The 19,534-nt window shown below is 37.0% G+C and overlaps 1 protein-coding gene across 1 annotated transcript; it reads left to right on the forward strand.

Annotated features, from left to right (window-relative positions):
- The first annotated feature begins 279 nt into the window (after positions 1 to 279).
- Positions 280 to 11,655, forward strand: LOC140158978 (arylsulfatase B-like). Its single transcript, XM_072182280.1, has 8 exons — positions 280 to 365; positions 1,021 to 1,532; positions 3,218 to 3,404; positions 3,986 to 4,308; positions 5,289 to 5,496; positions 7,858 to 8,119; positions 9,230 to 9,423; positions 11,211 to 11,655. The coding sequence occupies exons 2-8, from the start codon at positions 1,137 to 1,139 to the stop codon at positions 11,549 to 11,551; spliced, it is 1,911 nt and encodes a 636-aa protein (XP_072038381.1). The 5' UTR covers positions 280 to 365; positions 1,021 to 1,136; the 3' UTR covers positions 11,552 to 11,655.
- Positions 11,656 to 19,534: the final 7,879 nt, after the last annotated feature.

Raw genomic sequence — 19,534 nt, forward strand, 5'->3', positions numbered from 1 at the left:
ATTAATTGAAATGTGTAAAACCATACGTATAAATTTACAAACGGGCAAGATCGCCTGTAGATTTGACACCGGATATCTTTGATTTGCTTCTTAATTTACTAATAAGTTTGGCTGACCAGCGTCAATTATAGGCTACTACCCGGAAATAAAAACAAAACAAGTTCAATACCAGACTGATTGGTATTAAAATACCAATCAGTCTGGTATTAAACTTGAATCACATTTAATACTGTCACATTTGTCTTATTTTTTTTTTTTTTTAATATATTTTTGTTCTTCAGCAGATGCAGTAGCCATATACATTGGCTGTGCCATTGGCTGTTGTTAAGTGTAATTTTGGCGAATTAAAAAAAATCAAGTATGAGGTAAGTACAGTTACTTTTTTTTAGAAATGAGTAAATTATAAACCTTTACGAACTACCTTCCGGGGGAGGTTCTCAATGGAAATGAGGGTACGGTGGTATGTGGCAGATTCGGGGTGCATTTTCAGTCATTTAGTTTAGACTCGGGTGCATTTTCCAGCATTTTTGTTTATTGATGGCCCTCAATTTTATGCAAATTTGGTTTAAGAAAGGGTGTTTTTTTATCTTCTCGAAAATGTGTCAAGTTTTCGATAATTTTCCCAAAATTGTTATAAATTCGGGTCTGTTATTCGTTGGTTTAAAGTCGGGCAGTTTTTCGGAGTACCATCCACATCCCTACCCACACCAACGTTGAAAACCCTCCAAATTGAGAAACCTTATTTCGGACATGATATGGATGCATGCAGGCTTTAATTGTCCAGGGCCTGTCTTTTAGTTTTATTACTGTAGAGTGAAATAGGTTATAATATTATAAGGAGCTATGGTAGCTTATGGTGTTATTGAGGTGTAGTCCAGAGTGTAGTCCATATCTCATCAGTACTGGAAAAGATGATATGAAACCGAGTGAGGACGGACTGGGCGGGTTAGGTCGTCGGAAAAGAAAGGGACAATTCTTCAAAAGACTAACACTGAAGCTCTACTCTATCTTTTGCTACAGCATAATGACATTCAGCTCAGACTGCAGATGGGACATATAATTGGTACGAATAACTTCGTAACAGCGCGCCAAACCTGTGTTTTTATATAATCGCTTCAGTCTTTGATGTCCCAAAAATGGCACTGCAGTGGACAACACTCTTAATGTTTGGCTCAATCATGTTGGCCTTTTCAACTTGCCTTGTACTTTTGAGATACAGTACTCAAAGTAAATCATTGGATGACCCATCACATGAACCAAACTTAGTGGCTAACACAGACACTAATGGAAATACTGAACAGTTTATAATTAAGGACCATCAAAAAGACAAACCACCACGCCCCCATATTGTGTTTGTCCTGGCGGATGACTTAGGCTACAATGACATCGGATACCATGCTGTCCATGGTATGTCTGCAGTCAGAACACCACACTTGGATACACTGGCTTCAGAAGGTGTCAAACTGGAGAATTATTATGTGCAACCTATTTGTTCACCATCGAGGAGTGTCCTCATGACAGGGAGATATCTGGTGAGTTATTCTGATAACTTTTAGGTGCAACTGAATCAATTGCCTGGAGCAATTGATGCCATTCTATGATAACATAATAGTTTACGATTCTTTACAATACGTACCAAAACTAATTTATACCATCTGATAAAATTGACGTTGATCCACAAGCCTCAGCACACTTTACAGGTTGTCGCTGACCACTACGGCCCCACATAATTCCACAAACCATTAAACAACAATTCAGGGACTTTGCTGCTTCAAGACATTAAACAAATAACCATCGCAACCAGGATCAGCTCCCCGAGTTTCGTACGGGTTACAACGAGACAAATTAGCAGTAAGTTCCTTGTCCAAGGGAATGTCAAGCTAACTCATTTTTCCACGAGAGCGTACTAGGCACCGCCAGGGTTCGAACCCACAACCTCTCGCACCAGAGTCGAACGCCTTATCGATTGAGCTAACGTGACTGCTACAAATGTCCGGCATAATTTTTTCATTATCAGGAGAAATAGAATAACACCCGGGGATTAACATTAGTCTCCAGTAGTTCGTTTCTTGGCACCACCGCCACTCCCAGTAGGGTTAGGTTTTAGGTTAGGATTATGATTAGGTAAGGACTAATACTAGCCCATTCAGCGATTTGCTCATTCGGAAAATCATAAAATTCAGTTTTTGCACCTTTGTTGAGTAGAAAAGATTATAACATAGCCTGCTCGTGGTTCAGCCAAAAGCGCAAAAGGATGGATCTACGATTAGCTTAGGTCGGTTGGGCGTAGACACACGCGTTTATTGTGACGGATAAAAATTCGTAGTTCTGGGGTTAAAGACAAAATAAGACATTTTACATGAAGCTGTAGTATCTCAGATATTATGAATCGAGATCAAAAGAAGCTTTCAATTTATTTCCAATATTTTGAATATCCTCATCGTCATCGTCCGTCATGGCATGTATATTTTAACCTAAAATATCATGCATTCGCCCCTGGTTTTGCTTGGCGATCATGGCGATTGGTGGCACCTGAGACGAAAATACATATTTTCGTCTCAGTGTAAGCACACTAATCAAACTAGAAAACTTTTCTAATACTTTTTTAAAATAATTTTGACGACTTATCCTGCGAAAGACTATTGACTTGTCCTTTATTTATAAGCTACTCTAATACGTTTATAAATTTTCATGTTCTCGTGGAATCACTGAAAATCCCTTTAGGTAGTTATGGGGGAGCAACTGTAGAACAATGATGGAACCACAGTCCTAACCCTAACTCTAACTACATAAAGCATTTACCAAAGCATGGAAAAGAAAGGGAAGCAACTGTAGAATAGTGATGGACCCACAATCCTTACCCTAACTCTAACTCTAACACTTAAAGCAATTACCAAAGATCGGAAAAGAAAGGGGAGCAACTGTGAACAGTGATGGAACCGCAATCCTAACCCAAACTCTAAAGAGTGCTACAAAGATCGACTTACATGACTTACGGGCTTAGATATTTATCATATACCATTAAAACCACTTCATGTGCTTCCTTGCTGGGTGTGCGGTTCATCGGAGTCCAAGATACGACTTAACGTTAGCAAACTTTTAGCGGTATTCATTAGTAACTAATTACAAGCTGATTTCAATCACACATCTGCTCACCATACTTCATGCATACCATGTATTGAACTTTTGACTTTGAAATTCATGCGCTCGTTCTTAGATCCGCTATGGTTTACAACATCGGCTATTTAAAGCACCTCAGCCAACCTGTTTGCCTCTAAGTGAAACCACCTTACCGGAGAAACTAAAAGAGTTGGGTTATATGACACATGCAATAGGAAAATGGCATCTTGGTTATTGTAGAACAGAGTGTTTACCAACGCGTCGCGGGTTCGACTCTTTTTTCGGTAAGTTGCGCTGATATCCTGATCAATAAAATGAGCACATTGATGTAAATGTATTAGATTATAGTAATGATCAATATAAAAAATGTGAAAATTATCCGAAAAAGTGTCTCTGGTTCAAAACTAAAATTTTCAAGATGGTACCGGCAGTCATCTTGGATTTCTGGGTGAAAATAACGCCGTAATGTCAAAATAATGTCAGAATCGAATTTCCTCGTGATCGACTTACCCGAAAAAGTGTCTTTGCACATGACTATAGGTGCTCTGGTTCAAAACTTAATTTTTCAAAATGGCTCTGGCGACCATCTTGGATTGTAAATGTAAAGCAGATAGCTCCTTGCCCTAATTGCCTGCCGTTTTCTTATTTCAACTCGGTATTTACAGCCCCTTGTATTTACAGGCCAACACTGTATCTTGTTATTAGCTGATAAATGTGATTTAGAACGCCCAAATTAGGTAAACATGCATGTACAAAACGGTGGATTCTACTCAACAATACCGAAGCTGAAATTCTGAAATGACTCATGTGTATAAACTTTAAAGAATAATACGGCACTGCACCTGTGTTTCTCACTCCTTTCCAGGATATGCTGTAGGAGGAACGGATCACTACGTTCACAACAGGACATACATTTTTAAAAGCAACCCGCTAGGAGCTTCTTATTCCGTAAATGCATCTTACATCAACAGTACTACTGATAACAATTTGAACACTGTCATTGATGATTTGGAAGACGTGGGACCTGCAAAATACGCAGGCAACAAGGACAATGGAATTAGAGAGTATTGGAGCGGGAAAGATTTGTGGGAAAATGAGACTGTAACATGGGAGCATAAAGGAGTTTATTCTACAACATTATTTACAGGGAAAGCCCAGGAAACCATTGAGAAGCATGACTCGAAAAAGGTAATCTTGGTATAATGATTCAATTGCCGTTCATATTCTATATTAAAATATCAATAAACAGTCGTTTGAGTACATCTCTGATTGAATAGGATTACGATTAATACATTGCTTGATTTATGTTTTGTTTTGCTTCTCCTCAACCCCCTTTCTAACTGTTTCTTCATTATCTTCATCTTCACTATCTTCCTTCTACTTCTTCTTCTTCTTCTTCTTCTTCTTCTTCTTCTTAATTTTTGTCTTCTTCTTTTATGACTTTTGCATCTTCTTCCTCTTCCTCTTTCTTCTTTCTCTCGTTGCTCCTTCATCTCCTCTTCTTTTTTCTCATCCATGTCATTCACCCTGATCCTCCATCCCTTTCCAACTGTTTCTTCATCATCTTCATCTTCCTTCTCCTTCTTCTTCTTTGTCGTTTCTTCTTCTCCTTCTTCTTCTTCTTCTTCTTCTTCGACTTTCGTCTAATGCACATTCCTTCTTCTTCTTAATTTTGTCTTCTTCTTTCATGACCTTTGCATCTTCTTCCTCTTCTTCTTCCTTCTTTTCTCGTTGTTCCTTCATCTCCTTCTCCTCTTCCTTTTCCTCCTCCATGCCAATCACCCTGATCCTCCACCCCTTTCCAACTGTTTCTTCGTCATCTTCATCTTCGTCATCTTCCTTCTCCTTCTTCTTCTTCTTTATCATTTCTTCTTCTTCTCTTCCTCCTCCTCTTTCTTCTAACTTCTTCTTCTTCTTCTTCTTCAACTTTCTTCATCTTCAACTTCCGTCTAATGCACATTCCTTCTTCTTAAGTTTGTCTTCTTCTTTCATGACTTTTGCATTTTCTTCCTCTTCTTCTTCCTTCTTTTCCTCGTTGATCCTTCATCTCCTTCCGCTCTTCCTTTTCCTCCTCCATGCCTCTTCCTTCTTTCTCTCATTGCTCATCCATCTCTTTCTATTCTTCCTTCTCCTCCTCCATGTCATTCACCATATCTTTGCTATCGAAGCCCTTGTTTCTCTACCTCGCATATAAGAATGTACACAGACCTCTCCAGGCTCCACAGCGATACAAGGACATGTTCAAGGACATCAAGAACATTGACAGGCGTTTAATGGCTGCAATGGCTTATATCATGGACGAAGGAGTTAAAAATGTCACAGATACTCTCAAGAAAACAGGAATGTGGAACGATACAGTCTTGATATTTTCTTCAGGTAACTGCAAGTTAAAGACAAGGAAACACAGCTCCATAACCTGATAACTGATTCCTTGTCATTAACTTATTATTAATTTTGCTATATATAATATTCAAACTAAAAACATCTTAAGCCAAATAAAAAAATAAGTATGTTTCACGTCCCCTCCCTCTTCCTTTTTTTGAGGTTTCTTCAATTTTATTTTTATTTTTTGAAATTACAGTTATAACTTTTCAAAAAATGTGTCTATGAAGTAGAGATACTTTCTATAGCCTTGCTAATATACAAGAAACACTTTTATAAGGTTTTGTGGTAGTTAGAGGGGGCCTATCTCTCAGAACAACAAATAAAAAGAGGCCTCCTCCTTTTTCCAGGCATTTATTGTATACGCTAAAACAGCTCTAATTATGGGTATTTACACTGATTTTGAGATAAAAAATAAAAAATAAAAAGTCTCCTCTTCCTCCTTTTTTTTCAAAAACCCGGACGTGAAATATGTTTTTTATTTTACTTGGCCTTAAAATATATCCACGTACATAAATGGCAGCCATAAAAAAAATCATCAAGAATTTGAACCTGGGACCTTCGGATCACCGGATAGATCTTCTACCAACTGATCTAATGATCCAGGTGGAGAAGAGCAGTGATGTTAACTTATTATCTATATGCCTTCAGCCTTCAGTTCAATACAGTTTATTTCTCCGTTTAAAAATATCTTGTCTATAGGTGTTGAATCCGGCGCAATACGTATTTAATACCTCTGCCCGGTTCGAACATTATTGTCAGAATTGATTTCTTGAATAATATATTGAATTTATTATTTTCTGAGTAATATTTGCTATGTCCAAAGATAAATTAGTAAATACCCATTGATACGTTTGGAATTGAAGGCAAATGTGCACAAGAGTGTCCCGTCTTTGGAAGGCGGTGCTATGCTATTGGTTCCGTGTACAAAGAGTCCGTTAAGGAGCCATCTTCTTAAGGGCTGGGGTATGAACGTTTGGACAGTATTTATTTTGGGACATTTGAGCACATCAGACATATCGAATTGCATTCTGAATACGAAGAATGTCATTCTGATATCAAATAATTTTGAAATTTTGAAATTTGCAATTTAAAACACATTTTATGGCAAATCATTAAAAATTGATATTTTTGATATTTAACAGTACTTGAAGTAAACTTTATAAATCTGATGATTTATACTTAAAGTGTATGTAGGTGGGTTGAAAAGCCGACGATCAATTGAAAATTTTGGCCTTTCGTATTGAAGATATGGATTTTTTTTCCCAAAACACCAAAAAAAAAAAAATAGGTCTTTTTGGGGAAAAAATCCATATCTTCATAATGTCAAAATTTTCAATTGACTGTCGGCTTTTCCTCCTGCTACATACACTTTAAGAATATAACATTAGCTTTATCTAATTTACTTCGAGGACTGTTATATATCAAAAATTCGAAAGATATCAAATTTTTATAATTTGTCATAAAATTTGTATTATATTGTGATTTTCAAAAATTAAAATTATTTGATATCAGAAAGACATGCTTCGTATTCAGAATACAATTCGATAGGTCTGAGGTGCTCATGTGCCACAAAAATACTGTCGAAACGCAAAATGTTCATTTTAGATCCCTTAAGGGATCTAAAATGAGCGTTTATTGCGTTTCGACAGTATTTTTTGTGGGACATGAGAGCACCTCGGACCTATCGAATTGCATTCTGAATGCGAAGCATGTCTTTCTGATATCAAATAATTTTAATTTTTTGAAAATCACAATATAATACACATTTTATGACAAATTATAAAATTCGATATTTTTCAAATTTTGATATATAACAGTCCTCGAAGTAAATTATATAAATCTAATGATATATTCTTAAAGTGTATGTAGCAGGAGGAAAAGCCGACTGTCAATTGAAAATTTTGACCTTTCATATTGAAGATATGGATTTTTTCCCAAAAAGAACTAATTTTTTTGGTGTTTTGGGAAAAAAATCCATATCTTCAATACGAAAGGTCAAAATTTTCAATTGATCGTCGGCTTTTCATCCCACCTACATACACTTTAAGTATAAATCATCAGATTTATAAAGTTTACTTCAAGTACTGTTAAATATCAAAAATATCAATTTTAATGATTTGCCATAAAATGTGTATTAAATTGCGAATTTCAAAAATCTAAATTATTTGATATCAGAATGACATTCTTCGTATTCAGAATGTAATTCGATATGTCTGATGTGCTCTGATGTCCCAAAATAAATACTGTCCAAACGTTCATACCCCAGCCCTTAAGCAACGACACAAAATTGTATACTTAATTATCTGGTTCAACAAAAGGACAGATGTTGAAGTTATCTTGTTTAAATAACAGATAATGGTGGTATGCTTAAGGTTGACGCTGCAGGAAACAACTGGCCACTGAAAGGGGGGAAATGGAGTCTATATGAAGGAGGAATACGAGCAGTAGGATTCGTCAACAGTCCGTTACTTTCTAAACACGTTAAAGGCACAGTTAACAAAGAACTGATGCACATCAGCGATTGGTTCCCTACGTTAGTAGATGGCGTCGCAGGTGGAAGTACCGCACAAATGAAGAAACCACTAGACGGAATTAATCAATGGAAAATGATCAGGTACGTAAGAGGAGAATTTTCAGAACTTTGTTGGGAATGATCCGGGGAATGATAATCTTTGTACAGGCTCCATCAATATGCAGTTTCAAGTGATTATGGACAAGAGTGTCGCATCCAAAGGTAATGCAAGTCGTAGATTAAAGTTATCAGACACATGTATGAGGTTTTGAAGATGCAAATTCTTGTACTACATTTGAACATTGTTGAAAGACGCAGGCTTTTTAATAAACGTCAAAACTGATCCCAGTGGGCACAGGTTAGGATTTCGACGTTGATACAACGTTGAAATTTCAACCTGATTTCAACTAACCTCTAGGTTGAAATCAGGTTGAAGTCCATTTGCAAATACAACGTGATTTCAACCTGATTTCAACGTCGAAATTGATTACGACGTTGAAGTTTCAACGTGATTTCAACGTGATTTCAACGTCAGGTGTGCCCACTGGGTGATGTATTACAATCTTTTTGATACAGCCCGTGTATCTTTAGCACTGTTTAGTGGACACCATGCACAATTGACTGACAAATGACTTGTTAAAATGTATTGTAACTGCCTAAAACATTTAACGCTAGCTTAAGGGCTCGGATAGCGACGTTTTCACGTATTTTTGTGGGACCTGAGAGCACATCAGACATATCGAATTGCATTTCGAATACGAGGAATGTCTTTCTGATATCAAATAATTTTAATAATTTTAAAATTTGTATCATATCGCGAATTTCAAAAATAAAAACTTGGCCTATTACTATGCAAACGTTGCTATCTGATTCCTTATTATTTGATCAGATTTAACTGACGTTCAAGACATGGTTTTAAAATGACACCAAGCAACTTTCTAGCCTTAGCGAAAAAGGAACAATACGTATTATATATTACAGATTTCTCCGATTCGGGTGACAAATTCAGGGAAAATCATCAAAAGCATGGTTTCAACCAAATGCTCACATATTCAATTATTCAGTGAAATCAGTCGCACTAGTATATAGACCCTACATATTTTTTTTAATTCATAGTAAAGTTATGTTGTTGATATTTTTGCACGACGTATAATAAACATTGAAATCCAGCGCATCTTATCTTACTTGATCAATTTGATATACAAATTTCAGTGAAGGTAACATTTCCAGCAGAAGTGAAATTCTATTAAACATTGATGAACTAGAAGACTTTCCTCAAATGGTGACTTCAGAGTATGACTATTGGCAAGCTAATATGGATAGAAAGGAAACATTAAATCCATTGATACGAGCTGGTATCAGGAGTGGCGATTGGAAATTACTGACCGGAGCCAATATAAGAAGTGGTGAGTAGATGACAATCATATACGATGCTACGATATTCTGAACTTATTAGGAGTGGTGGGTGGGCCAATATAAGAAGTGGGGAGTAGATCACAATCATATACAGTGCTACGATATTCTGAACTTATATTAATTAAATTTTGAAGAGCCTGCCAAATGGGATTTACCTTTTGTAAAATAGTCTCAGGATATTTATTACATAAGGAACATTATATAAAAACAGGGAAAATCTGTTCCAACTGACCAGCGGGGAACCAAAGGATGGATCCAAAAGGATACAACAGTGTCACACTAGCAATGGATAAAACAGGGAAAATATGACACAACATCCAATGGGGGAGTCACACAAAACATATAAATAAAGCTAAAAAAATAAGGAACACTGTCAACTTAATGCCGGCTTCATGTTATCCAAGACCGAATAAAAAGACTAGTTTGCGTATGACGTCCTGTCAACCAGTCCAAAATTGCCGTACTGTGCATACTGCAGTTACTGTCCGTTTTCCTATACACAATACACAGTGCTCTTTCCCATTGACGCGTGACCTCTACAAATAGCCCTACGTTAAAAGTATGGGGATATGACTAGTTAACGTCGCTGTGTGAAAATAACCGGCCAATATTAAAAGTACTCTTCTAAAGTTCTAGAAAATATAGTTTTTAACATGTCCTAAATTTTTAGCTAATTTAGATGTTTGGAAATATTCGTACTTTGGTGTTTTAGTTAATGTTATAGGTAATAGTACATTGCCTAGTTAACCTCGCTGTGTGAAAAATAACCGGCCAATATTAAAAGTACTCTTCTAAAATTCTAGACAATATAGTTTTGTAACATGTCCTAAATTTTTAGCTAATTTAGGTGTTTGGAGAGGGTCGCACTTTTGTGTTTTAGGAAGGATATGTAAACGACAGATAACACCAAAAATATGAAGAAATTATTTCCAAACCGTGTTAAGTCAACAATCATTATGTTGCTCATTTTCAAGAATGCTGGTTTACAAAAAGCACGCCATTGTCTCATTTCGTGAACAAAGGTACACATACCATTGTTTCCTTTCGTTTCCTTTATAATCGGTTACCCAACTGAAGCTATAATACCAGCTTTATTGCGATATCGCACATGAAAACAGACACTTGTGCACAACCAGAGAAGATCCGATTTAATCAGTTGAGCTGTTTCAATGAGTGTTATCTTGGTTTAATAGCTTTTAATGGGGTTAAGTCCTGCAAAGGTCGAGATGAATTCTACTGTAGACATGACTGCATCATGGCAAGTCAGCAACCAATCACGCCGCGCCTTTGTCCTATTCTTTTTAATAGTCTTTTTAATTCGGTCTTAATATATTGACATGCCGCTTGCCGCTTTGCCGCTCAGTGGTGGTGTTTGTGTAACTGCGCAGTCGCCGCCGCACCAGAAACACTAGCAGTGACCAAGGCGGAACAAGCAGCGTCTTGCCGATAAATCGATCACCTTGTCACCTTGCCCAAAGTATCGGATCGCAAGCAGTTGTATTCAAGTCAACTCGGGAGCGGTGCCGCATCTGACGTATGACACTGCACTCTATTTTGGCCAATGAGAACAGAACGGCAACATTGAGTTCGGAGTGATGCCGCTGCCGCTGCCGCCGACTTCCTCTTGCATTTATTTGCAAGCGCAATCACAAAGCAGAACAAAGAGTCAAAGCAAAGTTGTAGCTTATTGATATTGCCCCTTATAATTGAACATAAACCAAATTTCTTTCGTAACATAATATATAATTATTTTGTTTGTTGTTATTCTTTCCTTCAGCAATATGGCTTCCACCACCTGAGTCTGGTATGGGTAAACAAGCACTGAGGGATACATCGCCTGAATGCTTTCAACGACAATCTGTCGTTAGACTATTCAATATTAAATCTGACCCGACTGAAACTTGCAATTTGGCCAGAAATTCGAAATATTTACCTATAGTAAAAGAACTTTCAAAAAAATTACGGAAATATGCCAACCAGGCCGTTCCGGCATACTATCCATCAGAGGACCCGATGGCGAATCCCGCATTAAGAGGAGGAGCTTGGACACCGTGGTTGGACAATGATCTGGAGACGTTCTCGAAAATATACCCATTAACTTTTCAGCCTTACATGTAAATTTTATGAGATCTTGCTTCCTTCCAGAAATCTGAAATTCAACATTGTTTTTTGTACTAGATTGTTCTTTTGAGAATTATTATTAAAGACCGTGTTCAACAAGGAATTCACAAACGTTTCCTGAACAATTCATCGTCTTTTTCCTCTTAATATTTCCCATAACCCATCGGTGCTGATTCTGCCGAATTTAACTCATCATCAAGAGGGAGTATGAATTAGTCATGTTGGATATAGGCGGCAATTTCGATTTTCAGTTTGATACATGCTAAAGTGAAAGTCTGCTTTCAATTCTCGCTATTCACAATAAGGGCGCCGCCAGCGGTTTGCGATGTAATCGTGATGTATCATGGGAAAAGGTCGACATTCAAGTCCGCGCAATACGAATATTACCATGCTATTACATAGGAACACGTGACAATATTTTTTAGTTTGGAATGGAACAATACATCTTTCACCGCGTGATTATGTTTCGACCATTACACGAATTTAAGACAGTTAATATTTGTTTTATATCACTCATGCATAAATTCTATTACTAAAATACTATTGAAGGTAGGAAATACATTTTTTCATTAACATAACACCATGTTTTGCCGTGATATACTTCACATTTTGGGGTCCACCCATAACTAAATCGGCGAGTCCAAGAGTCAGCGCACGGCTTGGCGCAGGCGCACTACGGCAGAGCACATGATGGTAAAGACTATCACACGGAGAGGGTGATAGTAAAAATGATAAATGGTAATCAACCAATGAACTGTCTAGAATTTATGAATGAGTGATATAATACAAAAGGTGCGGACGCCTGGACGGTTTAAAGTCGTGAGCTATTCGTCAGTGTGTATGTTCACACGAAACATTTCAAACACATTCAAAGGTATCAATACAATCACGAAGGTTCGTTAGTCTCAAAATCATTCGTAACTTACGACGAGTCATAATGTCCATTTCACTAAACATATATACTTATGAGTGGTACCCTTCATAACTAATAGGGATGTATTACAGGAATCCTTCGTAAAGTTACGTCTAGTATTGGGTATTCGTAACTTTAAAAAACGGTTACTTGAGTTACGAAGGGTAAAAAGTTTAGTGAAATAGACCCAGTTCATTAAAAGATTATGTTTATACAGGCTGTTATACAAATATTAACTGTCTATGAGTGTGATGGTCGAAATATAATCACGAGGTGAAAGATGGATTGTTCCATTCCACGAGCCGGAACGGCGAGTGGAATGGAACAATACATCTTTCACCGAGTGATTATATTTCGACCATTACACGAATTTAAGACAGTTAATATTTGTTTTATATCACTCATGCATAAATTCTATTACTAAAATACTATTTAAAGTAGGAAATACATTTTTTTTTTTTTTTAACACCATGCTTTGCCGTGATATACTTCACATTTTGGGGTCTACCCCATAACTAAATCGGCGAGTCCAAGAGGCAGCGCACGGCTTAGCGCAGGCGCACTACGGCAGAGCACTATGATAGTAAAGACTATCACACGGAGAGGGTGATGGTAAAAATGGCAAATGGTAATCAACCAATGAACTGTCTAGAATTTATGTATGAGTGATATAAATCAAAATGATTTCAGCTTTCAGTGGTTGTGGAAAAGACTGCCTCGTCAAATGCAACATATGAACTGTCGTATCTTATTTTATAGATTGTTGACTTGCATAATTTTTTAATGTTTTATACGTTCATAAAACTATGCTAAAAGTATATCATTGTCATTTCAAGATGATCCAATCTTGCATATTGAAAAAGCAGGCTTGTCAATAAATACCAAAAACTGATAGGTACCAATCATTTTGATACAGCTTGTATGTCTTAGTTTGACAAATAATTTGATTTTACACATAAAATTGAAATGCATTTATTTAGCTTGTAGCAAGACTAAATGCTGATCCCGTTGTATTAAAGTATAAGCTAATTGAGGAGACTTTTTGAACTTGTTTTGAAAAGTTTGCCAGAGCGCGACGCAACAATACATGAAAGTTTGTGAAAAGCCGTACATCAGCATTCATACTTGCGTCTAGAAGATTATCTATTCAAAAGAAAAGACGTTTTGAAAAGCGAAACATGACCTTAATTAAAAAGAAGCGTAGCAAGTTTAAACAACTGAAGCTCAAAGGTAAGCCATCTCGGACTGGTATTCACCTACCTGGTATAAGTCTCACAAATATTTTAAGATTGCATATTCACACTTATGTTATTTATTCTAAAAATAATATAAATTTATTTATTTATACATACTAAGAACTAGAACACGGTGTTAAATATGTTATTTTTTGCGATCAAAATTGTGAAAATTTATTCGTTTATTAATTTAGCTTGGTTCCGCTTTATTTTGGACAAAAGATTTATTCTATGAACTTTTGAAATACATTTTTACAAATAGATTACAATTTTAAAATAAACACGGTTTCCGTTTGCCATATATAATAAAGTATCCGTATTCTGAAAACAATTAGAAACATAGCTATTCTTAACATTAGTTAATGTTGGAATAATTCAGTAATTTTACATCATAGACGAAATTGTTTTCAAGTCACTATCTGCACCAGTCTTCTTCGTATTTTCACTAACCAAGCTCATCGAACGATCTTTTCTTTGCTTTCTAAATTTGCTTACAAGAGCTGAAATAGTGTACAGATATGGGTTAATTGCAGAGTTTATCGGTAAAAGAAATGCTACCGACCACGCAAACACCGATGGAGGTAACGTCAAGACTCTAAACTGTACCAAGATTCCTAGGATAATGACTGGAAACCAACAACAGAAATCTGTGGCTACTATAGCCGCTACCTTTCCTGTTAATATCAATTGGTTCTTCATTTCTTGTGTGTGCCTAACTCTTCTAGAAGACTTTCGTACCGCTCTTAAAATACCAATATAACAGAACAAAATGACGAAGTAACAGATTCCATTCAAACCTAGGAAAACAGCTGATGAAAAATACATACCGGTAACTTTACCTTGATACACCGATTCCACTTCTCTATGAAAAAAATGTATTCGACCAATGCTGATTGGGCGCAGTACGTTAGTACTTGCATACTCATCAAGCAGCGCCAAAGGCAAACCGATACAAACATGAGAATTGTCGTAAAATTTACGATTTATTCCCGCTAAACTTGAAGGAACGACACCTAATCCAAACGCAAGTACCCATGTGCAGACAATTACGACACCAACAGATTTTCTTCCGAGTCGTTTGGAAGAATATGGGAACTGTATGTGCACAAATCGGTCAATACTGATTAAGGTTACAAAAAACACAGATGCCTCACTTGATATTATGGAAATAGCACCGCTTGCTCTGCAAGTAATGCTAGATCTCCAAGACTCCGCTTTCATTGGAAAGCTCTCTCCAAAATAAACATCGGCTGTTGAAATTGATACCATGTAAACGCCCATAAGAAAGTCCGACAAAGCCAAACTAGTAAGTAACCGATCTTGAATGGTGTTTTTCTCCGATTTTAGTGTCAGGAGTTTCAAAACTAACACAAATGAATTCCCAACGAGAGCGTTTAAACCAATAAGCCACATCATAACCACTAAAACCCTATCAGGTAGTAATCTTTGGCACGTAAGATAGGGAGACCTGTCATCAACTGCACTACAGAGAGCTTCTTTTACCATGTAACACTCGCATACTTCTTGTTGACTTGCATAAATCCTAGCCCCTCTTGGAGCCTTTGAAAATGTGCTACTATCTATGCGTGTCAATGGATTTCTCTGAACGTCGATCAATTTCAGGTTGCTCATATGTTTAATATTTGGCACTGTTTGCAAGTAACCAGAAGAAAGGTCACAAATTAACAGGTTTCTTACATCTCTGAAAATGTCAAAGTCAAGATGTGTAAATGGATTTCGTCCTATATACATCATTTGTAAATTAAATAAACCTTTAAATATATCCCGGTGTAAGGTTTGAAACTGATTTACTGCCAAACCTAAAAATTGTAAGTTGGTGAGACCTTGAAAAATATCTTCATCTAATTCTGATAACTGATTGTAAGCTACATTTATAACTTCCAGTGTGGTTAAATTGGCAAATATGTCACCACTTAAAGAAATCAACTTATTTCTTCTAATGTTCACATCTTTTATATTCAACATACCATGAAAAAGTGTGTTTGGCAAATTTGTCAAGTTGTTGTCATCAAGAAAGATATAAGAGAGCTTTGACACAGCGTGGAAAATATCAGAATCGACTGATTTCAACTGATTCTTTGCCAGAAATAAACTTTCCAGACTATCAAGCCCTTGAAACGAGCCCGTTGACAAAGCGCTTAATGAATTCGAGCTCAAATCAAGGCCAACTACATTTGTTAAACCAATCAAGCTACCGGGAGTTACAGTTTCAAGTTTGTTTTTACTAAGATCTATTACAGCAATGTTGGTTTGGTATACAATACGTTTAACATGTTTTTCGGTAGACTTATTGTTTATACATTGAAACGTCACTTGCCTGTTATACTCAAGAGCAGTATTACACAAGGAGTTGAATTCATATCTACAAACATTCGGAATAGTTTGCATGTATAGTCGATAAACGGAATCTTTGTCTTCATGAAAGTCACAAGTAATTGTCTCATTGAATACAGTTAATTTCGAGCAAACTGTTTCCTGAGGAAGAGAGAGGTTGTTTGCACAATCTGCAGATGATTCTGTCGCTGGACTCTCTTTCAAAAGAAGACTTGCATTCCCTTGAAGATTTAATAGAAGATATTCGTGATGGAAAACAGCGTTACACGTCGTCTGCTGCGTTCCGACAAATTCATATTTGAATTGACATTCACTTAAAGTTCCTAATCGTTCAACCCAGAATTCAAAGTATCCCATATTGGAGTCATGATCTGGAAACTCTACCAGAATGTTCGTGTGTGAAGAGGAAACAGTGATACTACAGAGGCGATGTTGGTCTCCTCGGAAGTTAAAGTGACCCTCAGACCAGTTTCTATACAGAGCACACGATGCATCAGTTTGGTTCCACGTTGGTGTAACCAGCAAATGTGCAGCAGCTAAGGCACTCGTGTGGATGTTAAATACGATGTCCTTGTGAATCGCAATGACGGAAAGAATGACCACAAATTTCAGATCGAACGGGGACCTAGCCATTTTTCTAGCTTAAAAGACGAACGGTAGTATCAAATAGCAATCTGTAAAGCAAGGAAAAAATAACTGAAGTTAATTTAAATCATTTCAAGTCGTTATACCTGAATGGGCTATACCGAGCTCACAATTTGCAAGTATGAAATAAAAAACACTTGAGTGGCAAATTATAAAAAAAAAAAAGAATAAATTATTTAGCAACTACCTGAACATTAGCAGTGTCATCCACATAACGTCTTACCCGGGCAGCTGATGCCTAGTATCAAAATAAGGTCTGATTATTGAATCAGTGCTTGAAATAAAGTGGGTGCTGCTGGTACTTTTGTCAATTTCGTGAAAATCACTGCGGACCCGCCGATACGCTACCCAGCGGGCCCATATAGTCAACGCGGACTCAATTCTGACTCCAACCTCAATCCATGGCATTACCATGCAGCAGTGGCGTAACTTTGGTTCAGGGTGCCCGGGGGCGAAAGCAGATCGGGTGCCCCTAACCAATGGTGTGCATGGTGCAAAGCCCCCCCACCCGGACAAAAAAATGAAAGAGAAAAGTGCTCTTCCGACAAAAATTGAAAGAGAAAATCGGGAACGCAAAGGAAAAGAAAAGTGACAAGAAGCCCGTTTTCCACCAAAATTCATCCCGATCATGGGCCAAAATAGTGCAAAATACAAAAGATTTGCGCGCTGCTCGCGCGCACAATGTCCCTATTATACTTTGATCAGCTCGTAATAGGCGGGACTTGTTAGGCTTTTACCACTACGCCAAAAGTAGACCCACGTTAAGAGAGCCATTATTTGACCTGTCCGGCCTATATTTTGTGTGTTAAAGAAAGTAGACAAAGTATAGGACTTGCATTAGTAATTTGTGATGCTTCTGGAGAGGTGTGACAAAACAATTCTCAAAGTAAAATATTTTGATATTAATCAGCGATGTTATAAAGCCCGCCGATTAGGAGCTGATCAAAGTATAAGCCCTTTCCACCCAGATCATGGGCCCAAATAGCGTAAAATACAAACATTTTGCTCGCTACGCCCGCACATTGTCTCAATAAAGCCTTTTGGGAAGATCAAAGACTTAAATGTACATACTCTCTCTAAGAAAACCGAAAATTCCTCTGAAAATACCGGGTCAAAATTATGCAAGCGCAAAATTGCTTTCGTTTTTGCCCTCAAATATTATCCCCCCGACCAAGAAAGCTTGCTATGCACTTGATTGAAAGCCATACATACACAACTTTAAAAAAAAACAGTGTTTCCGATCAAATTAATTTCATCTTTCAATGAACTTCATGTTAACAAAAATGTTTTCATCTTCTCCAATTGCTTTACTTTTCAAGATTTATCACTAGCTGCAGTGACGTAGCTAGAGGTTGTGGTGCCCGGGAGCAAGAGTACAAAATACCCCTTCTTCCTAAAACAATTGCGCGCGGGCGCGCGAAATGTCAGGCTTAAATACCACTAATTTGGTATAATCAAGTTGAATTTTGGTCTTTCAAATGACAAGTTAAGGTGCACTGCGCGCGAAGCGCGCGAAAATTTTGTGTTGAGGGGGGCACCCAAATGAAGATTAATTCTCTCCATGGTACTAAAGGTGTCCAATTCGTTCCTATAACAAAGTATTATCGTGTCGAAATGCATGTGTATCCAGGCCTGGCCAGGGTGCCCCTTAGCCCGGGTGCCCGGGGGCGCGGCCCCCCAGAGCCCATAGGAGTTACGCCACTGCCATGCAGTTGTTGATTTGCAAGTCTAAATCTGAGCATGTTTATATTTTCACAACGGTTTTGAAAGCAAATAATTAAAAATATAGTAAGAGAAGAAGAATTTTATTACTAACCTATTACTCCGATCAACATTAGCGTGTATAAAGTTTTAGACGAAGAAGATAGCAAAACCAAGATACCTGAACCGGTTTCTAACCGAGATGAATTCCCGTGAAGAATTATGACAAAGCAATAAACAAACGGGGACGGGAAACGATTTTTATGGCAAAATTTCGATGCAGAGTGCATCTTCCTCATGTCACTTTAATAATGATAAAAAAATAATAGAAGTAGTCACACATATTTAAGCTTACTTTTTGCTGGGTAAGTGTTAGTAGGCACATGATTACATCGCTCACGCTATGTTAGAGAAATGTTCTGAGTCCCGTGATTGTAACGTTCAAGGTTTCTACAAGTCACCTCTGCTATTATTTCTACCATGCACGCTGCACTTTAAAACATATTGCAGCTGAAAGAGCTGACTCTTTTGATGATACTTTAAGGGATCTGGAATGAGCGTTTTGAGCGTTTCGACAGTATTTTTCGTGGGACATGAGAGCACATCAGACATATCGAATTGCATTCTGAATACGAAGAATGTCTTTCTGATATCAAATAATTTATATTTTTTGAAATTCACGATATAATACAAATTTTATGACAAATTATTAAAATTTGATATTTTTCACATTTTGATATATAACAGTCCTCGAAGTAAATTTTATAAATCTAATGATATATTCGTAAAGTGTATGTAGCTGGGAGGAAAAGCCGACGATCAATTGAACATTTTAACCTTTCGTATTGAAGATATGGATTTTTTTCCCCAAAAGACCTATTTTTTTTTGTGTGTTTTGGGAAAAAATCCATATCTTCAATATGAAAGATCAAAATTTTCAATTGATCGTCGGCTTTTCATCCGACCTACATACACTTTAAGTATAAATCGTCAGATTTATAAAGTTTACTTCGAGTACTGTTAAATATCAAAAATATCAATTTTTAATCATTTGCCATAAAATGTGTATTACATTTCAAAAAATCAAAATTATTTGATATCAGAAGGACATTCTTCGTATTCAGAATACAA

This window comes from Amphiura filiformis, chromosome 8 (assembly GCF_039555335.1).
Source record: "Amphiura filiformis chromosome 8, Afil_fr2py, whole genome shotgun sequence".
Lineage (NCBI taxonomy): Eukaryota > Metazoa > Echinodermata > Ophiuroidea > Amphilepidida > Amphiuridae > Amphiura > Amphiura filiformis.

Excerpts from the sequence above, each read along its gene's own strand:
- LOC140158978 (XM_072182280.1), top strand. The coding sequence starts at position 1,137 with ATGGCACTGCAGTGGACAACACTCTTAATGTTTGGCTCAATCATGTTG. Across the intron at positions 1,533-3,217 it reads TCATGACAGGGAGATATCTG|ATCCGCTATGGTTTACAACA; the intron begins GTGAGTTATTCT and ends GCTCGTTCTTAG. Across the intron at positions 9,424-11,210 it reads CGGAGCCAATATAAGAAGTG|CAATATGGCTTCCACCACCT; the intron begins GTGAGTAGATGA and ends TCTTTCCTTCAG.